Source organism: Eucalyptus grandis, chromosome 9, assembly GCF_016545825.1.
Source record: "Eucalyptus grandis isolate ANBG69807.140 chromosome 9, ASM1654582v1, whole genome shotgun sequence".
In the NCBI taxonomy this organism is placed as follows: domain Eukaryota; kingdom Viridiplantae; phylum Streptophyta; class Magnoliopsida; order Myrtales; family Myrtaceae; genus Eucalyptus; species Eucalyptus grandis.
The window spans coordinates 43,584,611-43,606,108 of record NC_052620.1 but is presented as its reverse complement, the minus strand read 5'-3'; the positions used below and the strand labels follow the sequence as shown (position 1 = coordinate 43,606,108).

The 21,498-nt window shown below is 37.6% G+C and overlaps 1 protein-coding gene across 2 annotated transcripts; it reads right to left on the bottom strand.

Moving 5' to 3' along the window:
* Positions 1-457: 457 nt before the first annotated feature.
* Positions 458-21,224, bottom strand: LOC104420029 (mitotic spindle checkpoint protein MAD1). Of its 2 annotated transcripts, XM_010031927.3 has the most exons (16): positions 20,926-21,223; positions 20,740-20,839; positions 20,192-20,352; positions 18,902-19,099; positions 18,726-18,818; positions 18,344-18,460; positions 16,349-16,596; positions 14,554-14,725; positions 12,655-12,750; positions 12,354-12,557; positions 11,467-11,629; positions 4,382-4,472; positions 4,241-4,310; positions 1,639-1,767; positions 910-948; positions 458-783 (listed from the first exon to the last, which is right to left on the bottom strand). In XM_010031927.3, exons 1-16 carry the CDS (start codon positions 21,112-21,114, stop codon positions 694-696), a joined length of 2,160 nt encoding a protein of 719 aa, XP_010030229.2. In that variant the 5' UTR covers positions 21,115-21,223; the 3' UTR covers positions 458-693. The 2 variants fall into 2 exon arrangements, with proteins under 2 accessions (XP_010030229.2, XP_018718644.2); XM_018863099.2 differs by lacking the exons at positions 458-783; positions 910-948 and adding an exon at positions 996-1,218 and having other exon boundaries at positions 20,926-21,224.
* Between the last annotated feature and the right edge of the window lie 274 nt (positions 21,225-21,498).

Sequence of the window (21,498 nt, the reverse complement as noted above, 5' to 3'; positions counted from 1 at the left end):
TCGTTTCGGGCCCAATGAGGTCCATAGAAAGGCCAACACGGACCGCACATGGACCCATTCTTGCCCAGGGCCGACAACACCCAAAGCAAGATCAATGACGACGACGATGGGTGACTTGGGCCCAGAAGGCGTGACAAAGCCCCAACTTCGGGAAAAACTACTAAAACACTGCTCTTTCTGCAATATTTTGCTCTTTTTCTTTTTGTTTGATTTTCACATATTGCAATTGCGGTAGTGACGTGCAGGGGCCTATGGCTTGGTTGAGTTTCCATATGGATCAGGACTAAAATGCTATTGAAAGAGTACAAGAAACTAGTTAGCCTAAACTCAAGTTTAAGATTGAATTGAGAAGTGGAGTGGGTAATTTTGAAGTTGATCCTTCTTTGGAAGTTCATTTGCGCAGTCACTACTACTCCGGTTATCCTGATAATCTCTCTGCATAAAGTCCGAGCAGTGCTTTTGCCGTCATTCAAAATATAGACCACCTTTTATTTTGTCCAATACCAAAAACGTAACCCTGGATACTGCACCAACTATTTGAGCCAAACTCTCAATATGAACAGTCTGGTCTCGGGCACCAAGTCAGAAACTTGATGCGGCTATTTTTTAGGTAGGTATGACTAACACAAACAAATGTATTCACGCCTAAAAATCACCACCCAAGTTGTCCTTCCATCGGTAAACAATTCGTTTCTAGGACAAGGTTCGCCGGTTGAAAGACTCCACTGTTATGTTGGCAGTGAAAGCTGGGATGGAATTCATCTTGTGAATGAAGATCCCAATCTACACAAATAATTTAATGTCATGTAACTCCAGTGAGAAATCATGAAACCAAAGAATAAAGTGGAGCATTCAGCATACACGAAAACTTGAACACACGTGCAGAGGGAGGGAGACATGGTGCTGTACCTGACGTGATATCTCAGGATGTGAAGAGTAATCATTTCCCTGTGAAAGAAGACATCAGCTACCTTAAATTCTACATATTCCCATTACATCGATATGGCAGCACAAAGAATTTTACTAAGAACTTGAAAACAAATCAGTATGTCACCAGCAGAATACACGTTTGCATGCCAGCAAGTGCTTGAATACAAGTGGATCACACATTCGTACAACTTCTTGGGTTCATGCCATGAAGTGGCTATAAATAGTCTTCTCGGTCTAAAATGCAGTTGCACACATCATATGATTGGCCACATTCAGTGGGACATATATCTGAGGGCAACCCAAGAGACGCAGGTTAATACGCCTTGGGGGAGAGTGGTGAAGCCAAGACTGATGAAAACAAACCATAAAGATGTATAGAAGTCCAAATGGTACTAAAGATGCAGTTTAAGGAATTTGCTTGGAAAAAGAAGGCTGCAATAAAGTGAATGTCTCGTCCTTATAATTTTTCTAAAGCCTATTACAGAGGGACAGCATCATGGCATACAGGTTAGCTGGTGATTAAACACAAAAAACGAAAACTATGCAGCCCAAAGTCCAGCAGGATCACTATAAAGTTATGGATTAGTGCATGAACAGAACTAAAGTATGCTCCCAATTATGCTCCAAAAAGTTGAGTACAAGGATACAACCAACATCCAATTGCCATTGCTCATAGTTATCTAAGACAGTAAATGTTCAACAGCTTACCAGAATTGTTACATTGCCAGATTCATATTCAAACTCAAGTTTCTCTTCATCATTCTGAGCGTAAATTGATAGGAGGGTAAAACGTGTTACTGGAATGCCATTAGGACGCTGGTGTTCATCCATCACAATCTGCCAACAAATTGACATAACAAAATCAAATTCCAAACAAACACAAGATTCCACTATTGAGGCAGATGTTAAAATGTTGGCCAAGAGGAAAATTTGGATGTTGGCAGTAAAGCAGCAACTTAGCAGGGGACTCTCACACGCCCATGTAATTGAAGCACAGGAACTGGTGAACTTCACAGGCATCATCTTACGTCAAACTCATCAGATACATCTACTGACCAAGACAAGATACTGTTCTTCCACTGTTAGTCTACTTCTCATTAAAAAGTAACTGCTTTGAAATGAACATGTCTAATCAATATTCCTGTGTAAAAGCGGAGAGTACGGAAGCTGCAGAACTTAAGAAGCTGTAATACAGGGTCAAATACAAAATACATTATCCAAAAGAAAACCAAAAACAAAGTGATGGTTTTGAAAGGTTTAGAAAAGCTCTTAACAACTGTTCTAATCCTAAAATTAAATATTTTTCAGGAAAAGAAAAGGAAAAAGGCTTGGCAGAGCTTCACATTAACATCAGAATGCGCACACATAATCTTCACCATCATAAAAAAAAATTAGCATAATGAGTTAGCGTTTCATATCTTTGTACGTATATCTTGTGACTAAATTTTGATCATAGCTATCAATCCTGCTTTGTTATCAGTAGTTTCTCATATCATTACATTGAACACATTTGATTGGCCACAGTTGATAGTTGGCACACAAAGAAGTGGTAAAATGGAAACTTTGGAGTAAAAATCAGTTTAAATTCATCTGATTATTAGATCTTCTTTTCCTTCTTCTTGGGTTGGGGGTGAGGAGACAGTGTTGAATACATCCTTCTCACAAGTTCACAAACAGATATTTTTCAAGTACAAACAGAAACTACTAAGCCAAAAACATGGATCATATATGAAATTGCAGTTTTTAGAACGCACTTCCACAAGAATGTCCAATTCTTGGGACACTTGATGGAAGAACGCAAATAAGGATACCATCACTCCTGTTACACATTGAAACAATTGGAAACTCAAGAATGTGGAGGTAACAGTAAGAATGAATAACGTCCGTGTGCCATTCACTTTCCACATGAAATCTACATGTATGCAATTGACAGAGGCAACATGACTAGAGAAGTAGAATTATAAAAGTACAGGAGTGCCACAGCGGAAGCCCTTCAGATAAGCAAATTAATAAAATGCACGGAACAGCTCCAAGATTTTGTATGTCTAGCAAGATGGAAGCATCTAAAGCACCGAAAAGGGTGAACAATGGAAAGGAGAAACTCATGGCAAAAAGGCCAAAAACTCCATACATTTGTGAATATGGTTCATAATATTCCGAGTGTTCAAACATCCGCCATGAAAGCAGGCACATAAAAAGAGCAAGAGCATATTTACAAGTTTGTAACACAATTCAAAGAATTTACAACAAACTAGAATTTCTTGATAAAATGCTGGACCAGAGGAAAAGCTAATCTGTGAATGTATCAACATTCACGTGTAATTTACTCATGCAGTACACATTTAAACCAATTTTTAAAGTTCAACACAATGTACTTACCCTTTCCTACAACGACTTCACAGATAACACAACTCCATTTAAGTGACATTAAGACTCAATCAAATTAAGCATTTAGATGGACATCACTTTGGCATTCTAGTGAATTGTTAACTTAGCAGTCCAAAATAATAACAACTGTCATGCTTTTAATTAGCACTTCTCTCAGCGAATGGAGGATCAGAAAGGAATGTTCTTCAGGTCTACCCATTCTGGTAGCTCAATCCCCAAGATATGATTTTCCATTGTTTGTAAAAATTTTACATATTTCAAAATTTTTATGGAAAGAGTCCCAGAAGGAGATAGCATCTGACAAATTGGGACTCTAGAATGTGAAGTCAACCCTTCTCTTAATAAGAATCTCATCCAAGTGCTTGTTCAAAAAAAAAAAAATTCTATAGCTACATCTGTAATTCAAACAAAACTGTCCACTCTCCTGGAAATCCTGGAAAGACAGACAAAAAGACGTAATGCTCATAAACTTCTTCACATACAGTTATCACCCTTCCCTCTTTCCAGACTAAGTCGACTTCATACAGGTCAACCAAGTGCAGAACATGACCAAGTCCCAAATATGATGATATCCTCAATTGTGGAGGTAGAAAATTCTAAACCTAATACCAATTATAGTTCATCTTTTAACATTGAGATGAAACTCTTCTTCTGATTAACGCATAACTTTTCATGGGAAGAAAATACTTGCATATGCCTCCCCAACCTGCAAATCCCCATAAATCCTCTCCCCCTCCATGTCATAATGAAACAATGTAAAAATGTTCACATGGACTAATTAAGCATAGTACAACTTGTTTACGGTTGGCCACCCTAAGCAGCTTCCTAAACTGTGAAAACTTATACAGATATTTGCAATTTACCAAGAAGTCAACTGCCATATGTCAGAGGAAAAACATGTGTACAAGTACAGAGAAGGTACCTTGTAACCAAAAAGCTCACAACATGCCCGTCGAAACACTGAAATTCGATCTGCAAAGACAGTCTTGTACCTATGCCATATTGTATCATTCATGAGACAATGACTGGAATATTGAGAACAAACATATCATGTAACACAAACCTTTCTTCACGCTTCTCAAGTGTTGCAATTTGTTCTTTCAGCTGAGTTATCTTTTCAGATATTTGGCAATCAACAGATTTTGCAGCATTGCCTACAGTTTACATGTGCAGCAACACAACAAGAACAAAAGAGCATTTAGTTATGCACCACCAAGCTATAGTTTTATAATGTAAAATTATTTACAACCCCAAATCAAAACTTCATCATACGGAATGCAATAGGCACATGAATTTCGTTACATTATGTGCATCAGCATTTAATGTTTGGATATAAATATATATTCGTGCACACACATATACATATGATACCCTAAGCATTTTCAAGTGAAATCAGCAGATCCATTTTCTGCGACACAGATTAATGCCACAATGACCGAAGTGATGAAAGGAATAACTCAACCATTAGCAAGAGAGACAAAACTACAGTTCCAGGTTACTTCTGTACCAATATGAGTAAAGGTCACTATACTCAAAAGTTCAAACATAAACTTTCACAGAGAGCTGAAATGCATGCCGCTTGCAGTAGCTACATGTATGCAATGGTTGATGTTGCCACAACAGCAGGAGTGAGAGTTCACAATTAATCAAGGTCATGAAACCAATCAGTCATTGATTTGATAGTTGTAAAGGAACAAAATGTCGCTTTTTGAAGAGCTTTCTGTTTTAGGGGGAAAAGAACAAGATAACTTTCATACATTAACAAAAAGCAATGGCAGAGTTCTTTTACAATTACCGATATTAAACTCTTAAAAAAAAGCCTACACTTCTGCAGGGAAGGGAAGTCGTTGAAGAGAAACTAATTATTAAAGTTCACACCATTATGCATATAATTTAACAAAATGATTCTAAAAGCATAAACCAAAGCAACAAATCTGCCACCAGTCTCTGAATTTTTTGCTGTAGTATGTGTAATAACTGGTTTTTCTTTAATAGCATCAATCATCCTCATCTCAATTATAAATTGGTCCTCTCAAAAACACAGGTCTATGTGCTTCAATCAGCATAAAACATCAACGAGGAAGTTGGTTCCCATTATTTACAATGTAAACAAGAGCTGTTTTGCTCTTCGATCCAGGCTCATTGGTTGTAGACCTACATGATATTTATGAACAAATGAGTTTTAGGATGAAATATACTCTTTGTCCCTATACTTTCACGCATTTTCTAATACAATCCTCGTACTTTTAATTCGTCTAATCAAATCCTACTTTCACAAATTTTTTAATAAGTCGCTTTGACATCAAATCTGACCCAATCCAGTCAACGTGGCCTTAGGAGTGTTACGTGGATGAATTATTTGAGACATTGCCTAAAGTTTTCCACTATGGCATCCACATTGGCCAAATTTTATCCGTGTCATACTGCGGCGTCATCCAACGACCGCATCAACCAGATTTGGTGTTGAAAGCACTTGATTAGAAATTTGTGAAAGCATGACTTAATTAGACGAATTGAAAATAAAGGGACTTGATTAGAAAAGGCATGAACGGGATGGAATGAAGAATTTTACTGAAGTTTTATAAGGATAAATTTCACTTGTGGTAACTAAATCTTGATGCATCTTGCAATCATGTGATTGACATTTGATTTCAATCACTGAGAACATTAGACTTTCATCTCATAGGATATGATATGCCTTTTGACTAGAAAGTATACTAGGAGTCCATAAAAGAGCTTCCAGATCAAAGAATGGGTTGTTTTGACATCCACATGAAACAAATGAATTGATACACCTCACCCTAAGCAAGATAGTTAAAAAGCATCAGAAATACATTTAGAAAAACTATACGATCTAAATTGAAATTGAAGGGAACTAGTGGATCATTTGGTCAGATTATTGTAGACAATATTGGCACGTTGTCTATTACTTTTTCCTTTTTTGCCACATAGTCTTCAAAGGTCAAAATAATAGCATCAGAGAGAGAAATGAAGAGATTACTGCTCCCCTTCACCCAACTTTTAGATCATTTTAGACTCATAAATATGCCTAAACCATCGAAATCCTCTCTCTAATTTCAAGAGTAAATTTCTTTGCCAAAATCAAATAAGCCTAGTGAAATCAATGTATGCTTTCAATAAGATGGTCATTAACACTGATAGGGTTATTATGGTCATTAAGTATTATTTAATAATAAAAGTGTGATATGTGGAAAACCCTAATCAATTTACACGTTCTCCTCGTTCCTTCTTTATCAATTTCTACATTGCTCTCGATTCTTCTCCTATATTAATTTCTACATGGCATCAAAGTCACATTAACAAGCATCACTCAACCCAAGCCGGTGTAGGCCAGCCTTCTCGAGTCTAGATTTGATGTCAACGAGCGTAGTCGGCTCAGATTTGGCCTTGTTGGTTTAGATCCGATGTCGTCTGGCATCACGTGATCTTGTCCATCCATTCAAGATCGACGCTAGTTGAGCTCACACCCCTCCGTGCAAGTTGATCTGATTGGTGTGGTCTTCTAAGGTTTGCTCGTGTGTTCGTTGTTCTCTCACTTTTCAAAAAAAAAAAAAAAAAATTGCAGCAACTTGCTTGATGGAGATACCGATCCTGTTCGCCACGAAATTGATGTTGGATGAGGTGGTTTCTAAGTGGGTAAAATCTATGATTTGGGCGTTTGTCTTAATGAAATATGATGAGTTGATTGAAGTATTATGGAGATTTGGACCGTTTGAAACAAATCACGGTAGTTTGTTGAATTGAATTAGTTGGAGGGATTTGAATTTGATTATTGTGATGAAAGTTCTTGCGTTATATTGGTATACATCGAACATCAAATTATGGTGGAGAATAGAGGTGTAGTAGCTAAGATTGTGTCTACATCCTCTAGTCGTTTGACAAAAAAGAACATAGAAGTTATCACCAATTTCCAACAATTGAGGAAAATCGTGTTGTTAGTGTCGACTAGGAGAGAGCAATAGAATAATCTAACAGATAAAAAATTTGCCTCCGATACAAATTGGGATATTGTAGATGCTAGGATTTTTGGTCAAATGTTGAACTCTATGGAATCTCAAATTGCGGATTTGGTTACAAATTAATACTGTGAATGTGAAGGAGTTGTGGGACTACTTGAATGTCCTTTATTCCTGACAAAATAATCTTTCAAGAATATATGAAGTGTCCCAAGGATTTTATAAAGCTGATAGAAAGGGTCGGCCATTTACTCAGTATTTTGCTGATTTCAAACGGATGTATGAAGAGCTTAATTCTCTACTACCCATTACTTCTAATGTCAAAGAAATGCAAGACCAATGGGAGCAATTGGTTATTATGATTTTTTTTGGGAGGATTAGGGCAAGAGTATGATGCCGTTTGTGCCCAAATATTTGGAGGAGATAGGGTGAGTTCACTCACTGAGACATTTGCTTGTGTTCTAAAAGTCTCACATTAACCACCTAAAGATGCATTTTCTATAGGTAAGAACTTAGCCTTGACAGCTTAAGGAAATTGTGGTGGTAGTTGAGGTCGTGGTGGTGGTCAAACTGGTGGCGCCAATCGTAGTGTTGTTAGAGGCCAACCACCCTTTGCTAGCAACACTTATAGTGACATAAGAGGTAATACCGATTTGGTTCGAACTTGTCATGTGGTTTATTTGGACATATTCAAAAATTCTGTTATAAGCTTCTTGGAAGGCCCTCTCAACAGCTAATGTAGCTAATGCAGTAGAATCTAGTGCCTCTTCACAATCCGCTGCCGGAGGAAAGTTGATCAGAATGTCAAAGGAGGAATTTGCTAGGTATAATCAACTCCAGATTTTCCAACCAATTTCATAATCCTCCTCCACAACTACTTTTGTTCAAATAGGTAATGCAAAAGCGTGCCTTTCTTCTGCCTCTCGCCCCTAGGTCATTGATTTAGGTGCTACCGATCATATGACTGGAGTCTCAGGTATCTTTTCTAACTTTCATGAGTTTATGTCTAATGTTACATTAGCCAATGGTTCTCTATCCACAATAAAGAGGATAGGTACAATTCCCCTAACATCCTCCATATCTTTATCTTCAGTCATTTATCTCCCTAGTTTTTCGTTTAACCTTATGTCTGTCAGTCAGCTTACCAAAGCATATGATTGTTCTACAACTTTCTATCTTGATTTCTGTGTTTTTCAAGACTTGAAGACAAGGAAGACGATTGGTAAAGGATATGTGTCAGGGGGGCTTTACTTGCTTGATGATACTACAAGTGTTGTCTGTTCCGCAGCTTCCCCACATCAGATCCATTGTCGTTTGGGACACCCATCCTTGAAAAGTTTAAAAAACTTAGATCCCCAATTTCAATCTTTATCTGGTCTTGAATGTGAGTCATGTCAGTTTGGGAAATTGCATTGTATTAGTTATTGTCCAAGCGTCAATAAACAGGCCTCTCATCCTTTTGTCTTAGTTTATTATGATATATAAGGTCCTTGACCTACTCTTTTTAAGTTGGGCTTTAAGTATTTCGTTACTTTTGTCAATGATTATTCAAGAGCCACTTGGCTATATCTAATGAAAAGACATTGAGTTTTTTTCTATATTTTGTGCTTTTGTTAACAAAGTACATACTCAATTTTCAACTCCTCTTTGTATTCTTCGAAGTGATAATACTAAAGAATATTTTTCTAATCTTTTTTTTTGAATTCATGACCCAACAGGGCATCCTTCATCAATCTTCTTGTTTAGATACACCACGGCAAAATGTTATCACCGAACGGAAAAACTATCACTTACTAGAAATTGCTCGATCATTGATGTTTGAAATAAAGGTAGACAAATCTTTTTGGGCTAATGCTATCATGGTCGCATGCTATCTTATCAAGCGCATGCCGTCCTCTGATCTTAAGGATGTAACACCACACTCTTCTTTTTCCTTCGGAATCTTTGTTTCATTTACCACCTTGTATATTTAGTTGTGTCTGCTATATTTGTGACCATTGTCTAGGGCTTTCCAAATTAAACCCTCGATCTCTTAAATGCATTTTTGTGGGGTATTCCTGTACACAAAAGGGATATCGTTGTTACTATTCTTCTTTGCATAAGTATTTCCTCCAATCCCTCCACCACTTCAGCATGTATACAGTAGACATCATCATCAGTATGTGGAGCCCCCTGCAAATGTACCTCTACCTATTTCGTCTTCTTCATCTTCTAAGTCTGAGGTAAGCCTATCACATACTGATCTTGATATCCCCATTGTTCATTGCAAAGCAGTTCGCAATTGTACTCAACATCCTATTGCACAGTTTGTCACCTATTTTGGTATGTTTGCTTCTTTTCGAGCTAGTCTAGACACTATTAATAAACATTCTACTCCTAAAACTGTTGCTGAAGCATTATCTAGTCAAGGCTAGAGGACAGCTATGGAGGAGGAACTAATGGCACTCGACCAAAACAAGACTTGGGATCTTGTTCCTCTACCTTAAGAAAAAACTACTATTGGATGTAAATGGGTGTTCACTGTTAAGGTTAATCCTGATGGTTCTCTTCCTCGCCTTAAGGCCATATTTGTTGCTAAAGGTTATGTACGGGTTTATGAGGTTGATAATGGTGATACTCTCTCCAATGGCTAAGATGATCTCTGTTCGTCTTTTACTTTCGTTGGCTACTTCTACTTGTTGGCCTCTTTTTCAGCTTGACGTTACAAATGCCTTTCTTCATGGTGATTTAAATGAGGAAGTGTATATGGAGCAACCACCTGGATTTGTTGCTCAAAGGGTATGGTCATGTTTATCGTTTGAATGAATCTTTATATGGTTTGAAGCAATCTCCTAAAGCTTGATTTGAGAGGTTTACAGAAGTGCTCCAGTTTGGATTGTTTAAATGTAGTGGAGATCATTCTATGTTTTACCGTGTTTCAAGAGCTGGACAGATATTTCTTGTAGTTTATGTAGATGATATTATTATAGCTGGAGATGATTCTATAGGGATTAATGAATTGAAATTGCATTTGTAACAACAGTTTCAAATAAAGGATTTGGGATGACTTGATATTTTTTGGATATCAAAATGGCATAAGCAAAGAAAGGTATCCATATCTCACAACACAAGTATGTTTTGGATTTGCTTAGAGAGACAAGTATGCTAGGAGAAAAACCCCTAGGTACACCCATAGAAGCTGGCTCAAAATTAATGACAGGGGAAGGTGAACTATTGAATGATCTAGAACGGTATTGAAGGCTTTTTGGAAAATTGAATTATCTAATTATCACTCGACTTGATATTTCCTTTTTTGTGTGTTGCGAGTCAATTTATGTCTTCTCCCTGTACCTCTCATTGGGATGCTATAATCAGAATTTTGAGATACTTGAAGAAAACTCCAAGTCGTGGTCTTTTCTTCGGTGATCGTGGTCACAAAGGAGTGGAAGCATTTTCGGATGCTGATTGGGCTGGGTCTCCTACAGATAGAAGATCTACATTGGGTTACTGTACTTTTGTGGGAGGAAACCTAATATCTTGGAAGAGTAAGAAGCAAAGTGTTGTGGCTAAATCCAATGCAGAATCAGAATACAGAGTTATGGCTCACGCTACTTGTGAATTAATTTCGATACGTTAGCTATTAGTTGAACTTGGATTTGAAGATCCTACACCAATGAGAATTATGGTGTGATAATCAGGTAACAATCCATATTACTTCAAATTCAGTATTCCATGAGCGTACCAAGCATATTGAAGTTGATTGTTATTTTATACGTGAGAAGCTTCAGGCTGGAGTTATTTATACTAGTTATGTTAGGACCAATGGGCAACTAGCTGATATTTTCACCAAATCTTTAGGGAATAGTAGGGTTGAGTATATTTGTAACAAGTTAGGCATGCTTAATATCTATGCTCCAGCTTAAGGGGGAGTGTTACAGTGTGAGGGTTATTATGGTTATTAACACCAATAGGGTTATTATGGTTATTAACACCAATAGGGTTATTATGGTCATTAAGAATTATTTAATAATAAAAATGTGAGACGTGAAAGACCCTAATCAGTTTACACGTTCTTCCCGTTCCTTCTTTATCAATTTCTACATCACTCTCTTTTCTTCTCCTATATATATATTTTTTTGGTAAGGAATTTCTTCTCCTATATTAATTTCTACGCTAAGCAATGAATTAATACCTGACTGATTATTGAGCTCTTCAACAGCTTGCAACCTATCCTTTGTCTTCTGCAACTCAGTTTGCAAAGCTTGAATGGTTTGCTTTGCCTCATTATCAACTGCAAGAGTATTCACCATGCGCAGTACTTTTGTACTTGCGGCAGAAAAATCACCATGACCCAACTGCAGAAAAGGCAGACATGTTTTTAGTCAAGTGAAGCAATAAACAAATATAAAAAGAAGGAAGCAAAAATGAGTCCCAAAGTGAGCATTACTGTGTAATAGTTACATAAAGGCTTTCATCGAGTCAAACCAGATCTTTGATCATAAAAGATGAAGCAACACATCTTTAGATTCCTCCAGGGATACAACATTTGTATTGGTAGAAGCATAAACCAATTCCTAAAGGCAAACCAATTGCCTGCTGGGAAGACACTTTTCCTCATTTTGGCCCCATAAAAGATGCCAGGATATATTTCCTCATTTTAGCACTCAGAATCAACGTAGGTCATAGAAATGTCCACAACAATTGCAAGATGTTAAATTCACATCAATTATTATTTTATGCAGGTTCAAGACTATCATGGGTGAGGCTAGCATGAACCAAAAGCTACTTCATCACACAAATCTCTCACTGTTTCTAATAAATACATCAAATCAAGATACACGTGCAACCTGTATAAGCATATGGACCTATTAAAGATGAAGACACCAGTCTTATGCACACAAAACCACAGAGCAAACAGCAGCAGTATTAACCACAAAAATAAATGGTGTGATTGCCCAGATCACAGATCATTTGGCAACCTATAGACCTTTTAGCATAGCTAGATACTTCACTCTGAAAAAGAAAAGAGTGGAGCCAACAGAAAATGATGCAAATTTGCAAACTCTTAAAAGACCTTACCTTTGACTCCAAAAGAGAAATTTCTGATCTAAGCCGATCACTCTCCCTTTCCAGTGATTTTATCCTTCTTGCTTCATTATTTAGCCTCTCATTTAGTAACTTAATCTCCTCCCGTTGCCGATTATAAGCTTCCTTTTGCTCATTTAAACTGCTCTCCATTTCTTTGATACAACATTCCTTCTTGGCAAGAGACAACTGCAACTCCTGTTCCATATAAACACAGAGGATCGTCAGGATATGTGGCAATAGCACTAAAATGAGGGACAAAGATGACAGTGAACCACAGATTGCAGAAGTTTACATTTGCCACTTTACTCCCAGTTTCATCTTTCTCCGGCTTCTTCAGCTCATTGACAAGAGTTTGATATTTATCCCGCTCCTCAGTGATCACTGAAAGCTGTGAAAGAAAAGCAATATCTACTGAAGGGGCACAAAACATGTCTATATGGGGAGCAGAGAATGACCAGAAAGTTAAAATAGGAAATAACACATAAGTGATCTAAATATCACAATAAGGTCATGTAACCACAAGATAACTTGCAAACCACCTCCAATAATCTATATTATGAAGTCTCATCAGATACTGAAAAACACATTGAAAGTAGATAAACCATTCTCGTAGACCTTCATCGCAGCCAACTTATGCATATCCAATGGAGCAGGAAAAGGTAAAGCAACAATACAAACCAAAACTTCAAGCATCAACTTAAGAACATCAAAAAAGAGAATATAAGAAAGAGTCTACTCTGCATCTAACCAGATAAGGCTTCTGTTTCCAGAATAGCACCTGTTACATCAAATTTGATCTTGACATTCTGTGTATTTATTTCCCTTTACAGTGCTAAGATGAGTATCATAATCAGTCAAGGCAGGTGCATACCGTTTACATTATGATGCAGATTTCCCAACATTTGGCTATCATTTGCATTTACAAGCCTCGGGCCATGTATAATTTCATTCTGTTTAGGCAGAAACATTCTGCCGCATACAGGCTCTGGTACCTTAAAGAATGATGTGGAAGTGGCTAGCATTCAAGTCCAACCAATGTCCACTTCTTTGGATAAATGGCAATGTGGTGGAAGCCTTTAAATATTGCAAATTTACTAAAAAGAGGGATACATTGGTAAACAACTTCGTAAGTCCCAAGAACCACTAAAAATCTAATATGAGTAGCCTAGGTCAATTCAGGTTTGCTACAGAGTTGTGAGTCTGAAAAAGAACTGGTATCGAAATGCAAAAACAAAATACTAGACAATCTACCTCTCTCCCGTCTTTCAGTTGACTGGGACGAAACAATAAAAGAGGTTTTGAAGGAATAGAGACAGGCAAGCTTGAATATTGCAAACTTACTTAGAAGAGGGATACTCTTGGTTAACAACTTCATAAGTCCCAAGAACCACTAGGAATCTAGAAGGAGTAGCCTAGGTTTTTTCAGGTTTGTTACAAAGTTGTGTGCCTGAAAAGAACTGGTAAAAGAGAAATGAAAAGAAAAGTAACGATCTACTTCACTCCCATTTTCAGTTGACTTGGACAAAAGAATAAAGAGGTTTTGACGGTACAGAGACAGGCATTCGCCTGATAAAAGATAAAATCTACTATTATGGATCTTGGGCAGCATTTATTTGGATCCTGTTTTCTATTGCATTATACAGGACCACAAAACGGAGAGAACTCACACTCTAGGGAAAAGAATAGCCAAATAAATAAAAAAGCAACCATCCATTTGAATCTTGTCATACCGGATCCCTCTCTCTTCATCATCTTGACTCAGATGTAAAGGAACAAAAACACTTAAGTCAGTTTCCCAACCATGATTCCTCTGTTTCAATGTACTCCTTATTTTACCAACCTCTGGCTCCACGATTTTTTTCAGATCATAAAGGTATAGTCATTGTCTCCGTAAGTTTCTTGTTAAAATTCTCTTATTCTGAAGGGGCACTTATTTATGTGCTTTGCAGTTTCAAACTCAATAATTAGCATACATAAAGGGCAACACAACTTGAGACTGCTAAGGCTAGCATTGCCTATCCGTTATTCATGTCAGTATCATCATATCATTTGGTTCCATATGATGATAAATTGATCTTTACTTTGAATAGGTCAAAATGTGTCAAGTCATGTTAGTTTCAAGTTAATTGTGATCGTGTCATGTCATGAAAACAATTGCCACCCATAATGAGGCAATAACTTCAATACTTACCGTTGACTGAATCCTCTTAATCTCTGATATAGATTCTTCTGCTTTCTGCTTTGCAAGTGCAGCCTCTGTTTCAACACGTTGCTTACTAAGTGTTGCCTCGTCCAAAGCCACCTCCATTTGTTTCAAGCGTGCATTTGCCTCACCAACCTTCATAGTACTCTCAATCACCTCTCTGCATTTACAAGGACATTGCGAGTGTGAGGGGGATACGCTTGATTTAACCCAAGAATAATGACCAAACTACCATAAGCAAGAAATAAAATGACATCACTCATATTTTGCCATAGATAGCCAAATATTAAAGCCTCAGCAGTAGCCTCACATGCTTATTAAAGAAGATCAACTCACGAAATATTTGCTACTGGTAAAAGCATTTTATGAATGCGCCACTAGGAGGATGTCAACCATATCAAGGATCATTCACCAGAGGAATGCATACAGTTAGGTTTTGGGTGGACATATGTTACTCCTAATCAAAGTTCTCTTTTTTTAAAGTCTTAGGGAATATTTTTTCCCTTCTTGTCAATGTCCAACTTCTCTCTTTTAATGTCATTCATCCATAAGAAATAGTAATTTCTCTTAATACTGGTGTGACATCCGTTTTGCATGGAACTTCTTTTATATAAACATAGAAACAATTAAAATAATATCTAATTATAGGGTTAGTACTTTTTTATGTAGAAAGGGAACAAGACCTCACAAAAGAAAAAGCACAAGAAGTTGATAGAATAATGATACCATAAGAAGTTGGATTCTAAGTAAAACCTTTGCACTTCAATCTGAATTTGTCTTGCTTAACTTTTTCTTTAATATGAAATCATAATTTCCCCTTTCGATACATAACTACTCTCATTATTGGTCCTTGCAATTTTTGTGGGACAAAGTCCTATGTGTGGTGAAACTATGAGCACACAGAAAAATAAAAATGAAAATGGCATAATATACAAACATGGTGACTATACTTATTAGATATTTTATATAGTATTTAGAATGATAAACCATGACATTAGCACAAAAGTAACAATTATTCGCATAACAAATATGACATTTCTAAAGCATGCTTAGTTCATACAGGACACAATTTGACACTATCACAAAAATTATCAAGACAAACACAATGATGAATACATATATTACCATTCTTATGGACATAATTAAATTTATGCAATTTTGATTCCCCCTGTTTTTCTTTACGTGCACAACACACTGGTGCTGACAAGTACTACTTAACAAGAATGGTCAAGAGTCCACAATGATGACACACAGAACCACTGCCTTTGTTAGATATTTTTTAACATCAATTGCTTCTTATTCATCAAATATTATTCCAAAGATCAACCCATTACGGAAGTGATGTACTCAACCAAACAACACTATAATCATGTGAAGTCCATGACACAATGACCCCAAAGCCGTATTAGAACTTCTAATATGATTTGTGAGTTCTGCAGTCATGTAGTTCAGAAGATTGATTGCCACACTACAATAGAATGATCCATACAAAGGTTGCAACCAGTCATAAACGTGCACTTCCTCTAAGTAGCTGTCACCAATTAACAGACTAGCTAAACTGAAAGAGTCCATATTTGACGCCAAATAGCAGTTAATAGCAAGCAGTCCGCATCTATGCTATGCTTCCAGATACCAACAAACAATCAATAGAGGAATAGTAGTTCACGATACAGTGTCATTATGCAAAATAGATATCTTTCGGGCTATGATGAAATTGAATTCTGCTGAGAATTCAGAAATATATATAAAAAAAAAAAAAAAAAAAAAAAAACATTTCACGTACTTCTGTAAAGCTGCAAACTTAAGAGGGATATCATCAGGACATGACACTCCCGGAATGTCCTTGGTTGTTAACTTCCAGGAACGTAATTCTTCCTCCACTTTCTTCATATCATGCAGAAGCTCCTGCAATTGAGATGTCTCTAATTCTGCCCTCTCACGGCGGCCCCTTTCTTCCAGCAACTTTTCCTTTATTAACTCAACTTGCTCATGAGATGATTTCAGTTTTCTGGCTTCCCGCACTTCAGACTCCTGGTGAAAGACAGAGGCATCTAAATCAGGTAACCTAAGACAAGAAGAGTTTCAGGGAAATGGAACTATATTTCACTGAGGGGCAATAAGCAGGAAAAGATGTTGAAATCCCTCATCTACGGGAGAATGTTTTGGTGGGCTGACAAGACTTTTTTTGACTGAAATTCTTCCCCCATTAGTTTTTTATTTATTTATTTGAAACAATGAAAAATTGCATTTTCCTGCCCAACTTTCTTGCACTCCACTTTCTTTCTCTCATTATCACACCCCTCCAAACATAGAAGTAAATTCTTTTGCATCACCATTTCAGGTTTAATGTATTTGACTAAGGCCAACATAGTAAATTCTAAACAATTTTTCCATTTACTAAATTTCTCAAGAGTTAGATTTCTCTCCATTTTCATTATTTTGTGGTTTCTTCTTATTCAAACATGAGAAGACAATATCGGTTTCTTCCACTCCTTTTTATTCCAATTTCAATTCCTCTAGCACCTTTCATTGCACTTTTTCCCCAGACACAGCATGTGTGATCATTACGCAGCTTTCTTGGCCAATTCTTAGTAGTTGCAACTATACATTTTCGACGACCATCAAAAGGTCTAGGAATATGAACACACAGTTGCTAAGCAACAATATCAACAGATTCACATCATCAATAGTGAAATAATCATTAGCATAAATTAAAATTTCAATCCTCCAAGTTTAGTGTTTGTACAGTTTGATCCTCTAACTTTTACTTTGTTAAATCAAGTCATCTAACTCTCTTGATTGTGCAATTTGTTCCTCTACACCTTAATTTGATCAATCAATTCCCCTAACTTTCTTGATTCATGCAATCAAGTCCTTGGTTTACATGTAACTAATATCGGCAAATTAGCATTTCTTTTGCTTTTTTGTCCAAGTTAGATTTCTGCTTAATTATAGCATTGTGTGCCTACTTTTGCCACATCAGTAATGCCACGTCATTAATTAATTTGCACGTTCGGTGAGAGCAGTTGACTAAAGGTTGATTGCACAAATCGAGACAGTTAGTGGACTTGACTGGACAAAATAAAACTTAGAGGACCAAATCGCACAAACATTGGCATTTAGAGGACTAAAGCTGTACTAGGCCCTAGGTGTTATTATCAGGAACCTTGTCATGTTTAGCAGGCCAAAACTTATTCCGAACCGACATTACATGTGTCAACATTGGAGTCTAGCTGATACATGCTGTTCCATCTTAATACTACAAAATACTCATTCTTCCCCTCTTCTGGATTGTCTGTAGGATATTCCCAGCTCATAAAGTCCAAATTGCACAGCTTGACAGGTTGACATTAAGGATGGACCTTAAAATCGTGCCATAACTTGGCCAACATGTTAACATCAAGGTACAAGGTTTGCTTTGCAATAAAGTTCCAAGGCTTCACACCATGATAAAGCTCATTCACCATGACAGCTAATTCTAATCTAGCTTCCCGTAAATAAACACTGAGATTCACCGGTAGCCAAGGAAACATATGTATAAAACTAAAGGACAATGGCCTTCAAAATATACAGCAGCATGTCTGAATGCATGATGACAAGGCAAGAAATTTGAAGTTAACTAGTTATCGCTTAGATCTATAGCAAAGTTTTACACAACAAACACACAGCAGCCACTTCTAGCACGAGATGATCTGTTGTGAGAAGCATCATCCTTAGTACCTACGGATAGGTCAAACAAAGTAAAAGTCCAGAAGCAAATACTGGCAGAACAACTTACATAATTTCTGAGCTCTTCTTGTAGATGTTTTACCAAAACTGTGGTCTCATTCGAACTTGATTCCTGAAAGGTGAGAGTGGACAACTTTTTCTCCGCCTCACTTTTCTGGTGCAAGCACTGTTGAGAACATAAGCCTTCAGCAGGGTAAAATTTAACTATTCCATCTTAGAGAATATCGATCCTCAACCGCATAGTCACAAAAGTTCTTGTGCAAAGATTAGATCGGAAAACTAAGACAAGCCACTTCCAGATATTCTTACAAGAAATAGAAGAAAGAAACAGTGAATGAAAAATTAGATATTAAAAATGCTAAAATAGAGGACGTATCTTGACATTACTTGACATGATCTGAGAGAGAGAGAAGGGGGGGGGTGGTCTCTACCTCATTGAATTGCTTCCGAAGCTCTTCTAGCTGCTCTTTCAGCAAGTTCGACTGTTTCTCTGCATTAACAGCTCTGCACTCCATTTTTTCAAGCTAAAGGCACAAGTCCTTAACAAAATTACAAAGATGTTTATGTACAAGAGACCGAATCTAAAGTAAATAATTCAGATTCTCACATCTGCACTTATTCTGGAGATAGAAAGCTTTGATTCCCTTTGCAGTTGCACAAGCTCATTGCGGAGACTCTTATTCTTGCTTTGGGTATCTCCAGAAAGACGACTTAACTTTCCCTCTGAAAGACTTGCTTTTTCTTCAGCAGAAGCAGCTAATGATTCGGTGCTCTTGCGAAGATTCATTTCATTTTGCAGCTTTATCTGTACAAAAAATACATCAAAACGAATTGAGATGATCATGAAGTAATACTTGTCAGCACCAGAGGTATACTCTCCAGAGATAAGATACCAACTTATTTGTAATCCAGTGAAATCAAAATGCCCAACCATTTTAAGTACTCAGACAGATTGGCACCAATCCCTGCCACTTAACTATTGTCGATCTGTGCAGTTGTAGCTCTTTTATTCTTCCAAGAATCAACAAGAACATTACAAGAACACAGAAAGAAAAAAAGAACAGTATTTTGGGCTGGGTCCTGACTCATAGCACTTACTCTTAAAAGAAGCATCTTTAAAAAAGTTCCTAGAGAAGTTGCTATATTAAGTTATTAGTGAGTAGGAGTAAAAATGTCAAGGAGAATTACCAGAACATAGATCTACAGCATCTTTTAGGTGTCTAACGGATGAATGATCATTCCATTCCCCAACATATTCTTAAATGACAAGAGGTGAATCTTAAATATGGGTTAAAACTCAGGCATCCAACAAGTGTCGGAATGTGAGGCACCATATGTTCATTTTCACACATAGAATCTTGGATTTTCGTTCCTTCATGCTGACCTCTCCTCAAATCAGCCAAACATACAGGTTCACTGACGATGGCAAAATACCCTAAGGTTCATTCCAAAAAAAAAAAGTTTTCACTAGGCTGCTCTTATTTCAATAAAAAGCAGCTTGAAGAAGTAAGTATTAGTAAGGACAAATTCAGCCTCGACCAAACCAAACACCAGGCACTCTGAACACTAAATGGTATAGCAGAAATGAGTAATCTGTTGCTTTGCTAAAGCATTCATGAAAGTGGCATCAGGAAATCATCACAAATCCCCATTGGTGAGTGTTGCATTCCAAACAGCAGTTTACAAATACATACACAAAGAGAGACACTAGAGTAGGAGATTCAGCTAAAGAGCTTCTAGAATCAATTTAATAAGACTTATCTCCAAACTAACAGCGAATTTTAAGGCATGCATGTATTTAAGTTGTTCAAGTCCAACATAAGACGAACTTGAAGCAAATTGCCTAGTCAAATAATAAGAAGACATATCGTGCACATGGAAAAGGTGAGAAATTCACCTCCATTTCACTGTGCGATTGAATCTGCTTTTTCAATCGTTCCTGGGAATCACGGACTTCCTTAAAAAGTTGCCCCTGCAGTGCCTGTTCACGTCCTCTGGCGGCTGCAAGTTCTTGTTCAGCATACAACAACTGTTCCCTGAATTTCTTTCTCTCGGCATCTGTCAGAATTCAGGATGGATGATAACACAGCATAAGAAATATTATCATATCATAATCACAATTTCAAGTAGCTGTAGGATTTGCGAATGGTCACAGCAATAACTCGAGCTAACTACATGCAAGAATCCCAATAAATCGAAACACTAGTATATAGGTAACAGCTAGAGAAAAGGATGGCATCAGGAGATTCAACGCGCGCACTGATTGTATCGTCTCACCTGGTTTCAGAGACCATAGAAAAGTTTCCAAAATCAAGAGAATTTGGGCAAATTCGCTTCTTACAGGGGGGGATAAGCGGCGCATGGTGACGAAATCATGGAGCACGGATTAAAAAAGAAAAAAGGTGAAAAAACCTAAAGGCGGTGACAGAAGGGAAGAGGAAGAACCAGCTTTGAGGAAGTCGTCGTTCAGAGCCTGGAGCTGGGAATGATAATCGCGGGCTTGCTTCTCCGCACTGCTCAACGCCTCGAAGAACTCCGACTTAACCTGCGGAAAAAATAAATAAATAAAATAAAAGGAGAAGGGGAAAACACGAAGAGAGTGAGTGGTGAGAGAAGGAGGAAGGGAAGGACCATTTGGCGACATTGATAGGTGCAGAGCAAGTGGTCGGAGGAGGAAGAGGGCTGGTCGGCATTGGGATCGCCATCGGGAGGGTCCTCGTAGATGACCACTTGGCGGTCGGACCCGACGGCAGGGCTCGCCTCCGCGGCTCTGCTTTCCAGCCTCTGCTTCTTCGACGGCGGAGGAGTTCGCAGTATCATCGTCTCTCTCTCTCTCTCTCTCTCTCTCTCTCTGCGCTAATTGACTGATGATGGATTGAGTTGAGAGCCTTGAGACCCAATTTTGAAACCTCAAACCCAAGGCGCCATTGCCACGCTCTCCCTGATTCCTCCTTTCTTTTCCTCGCGACGCAATCAAAACAAAATTACAAAATGGTCCCTGTGATTTGATCGGTTCGAAATTCTCTTCTCAATTTTACCCCGTAAAGATTTCTTTTCTGGCCATTTGCCCCCTCACGATTCAATCGGAACCAATTTCACGTTTTGCTCTTCAACAAAAAGAATTAGGAGTTCAAAGAAAAAGGGCTTGTTATTTGCGGATGAGCCTCATTTTAAAGAGAATGATCATTAAAACATGAATTTATT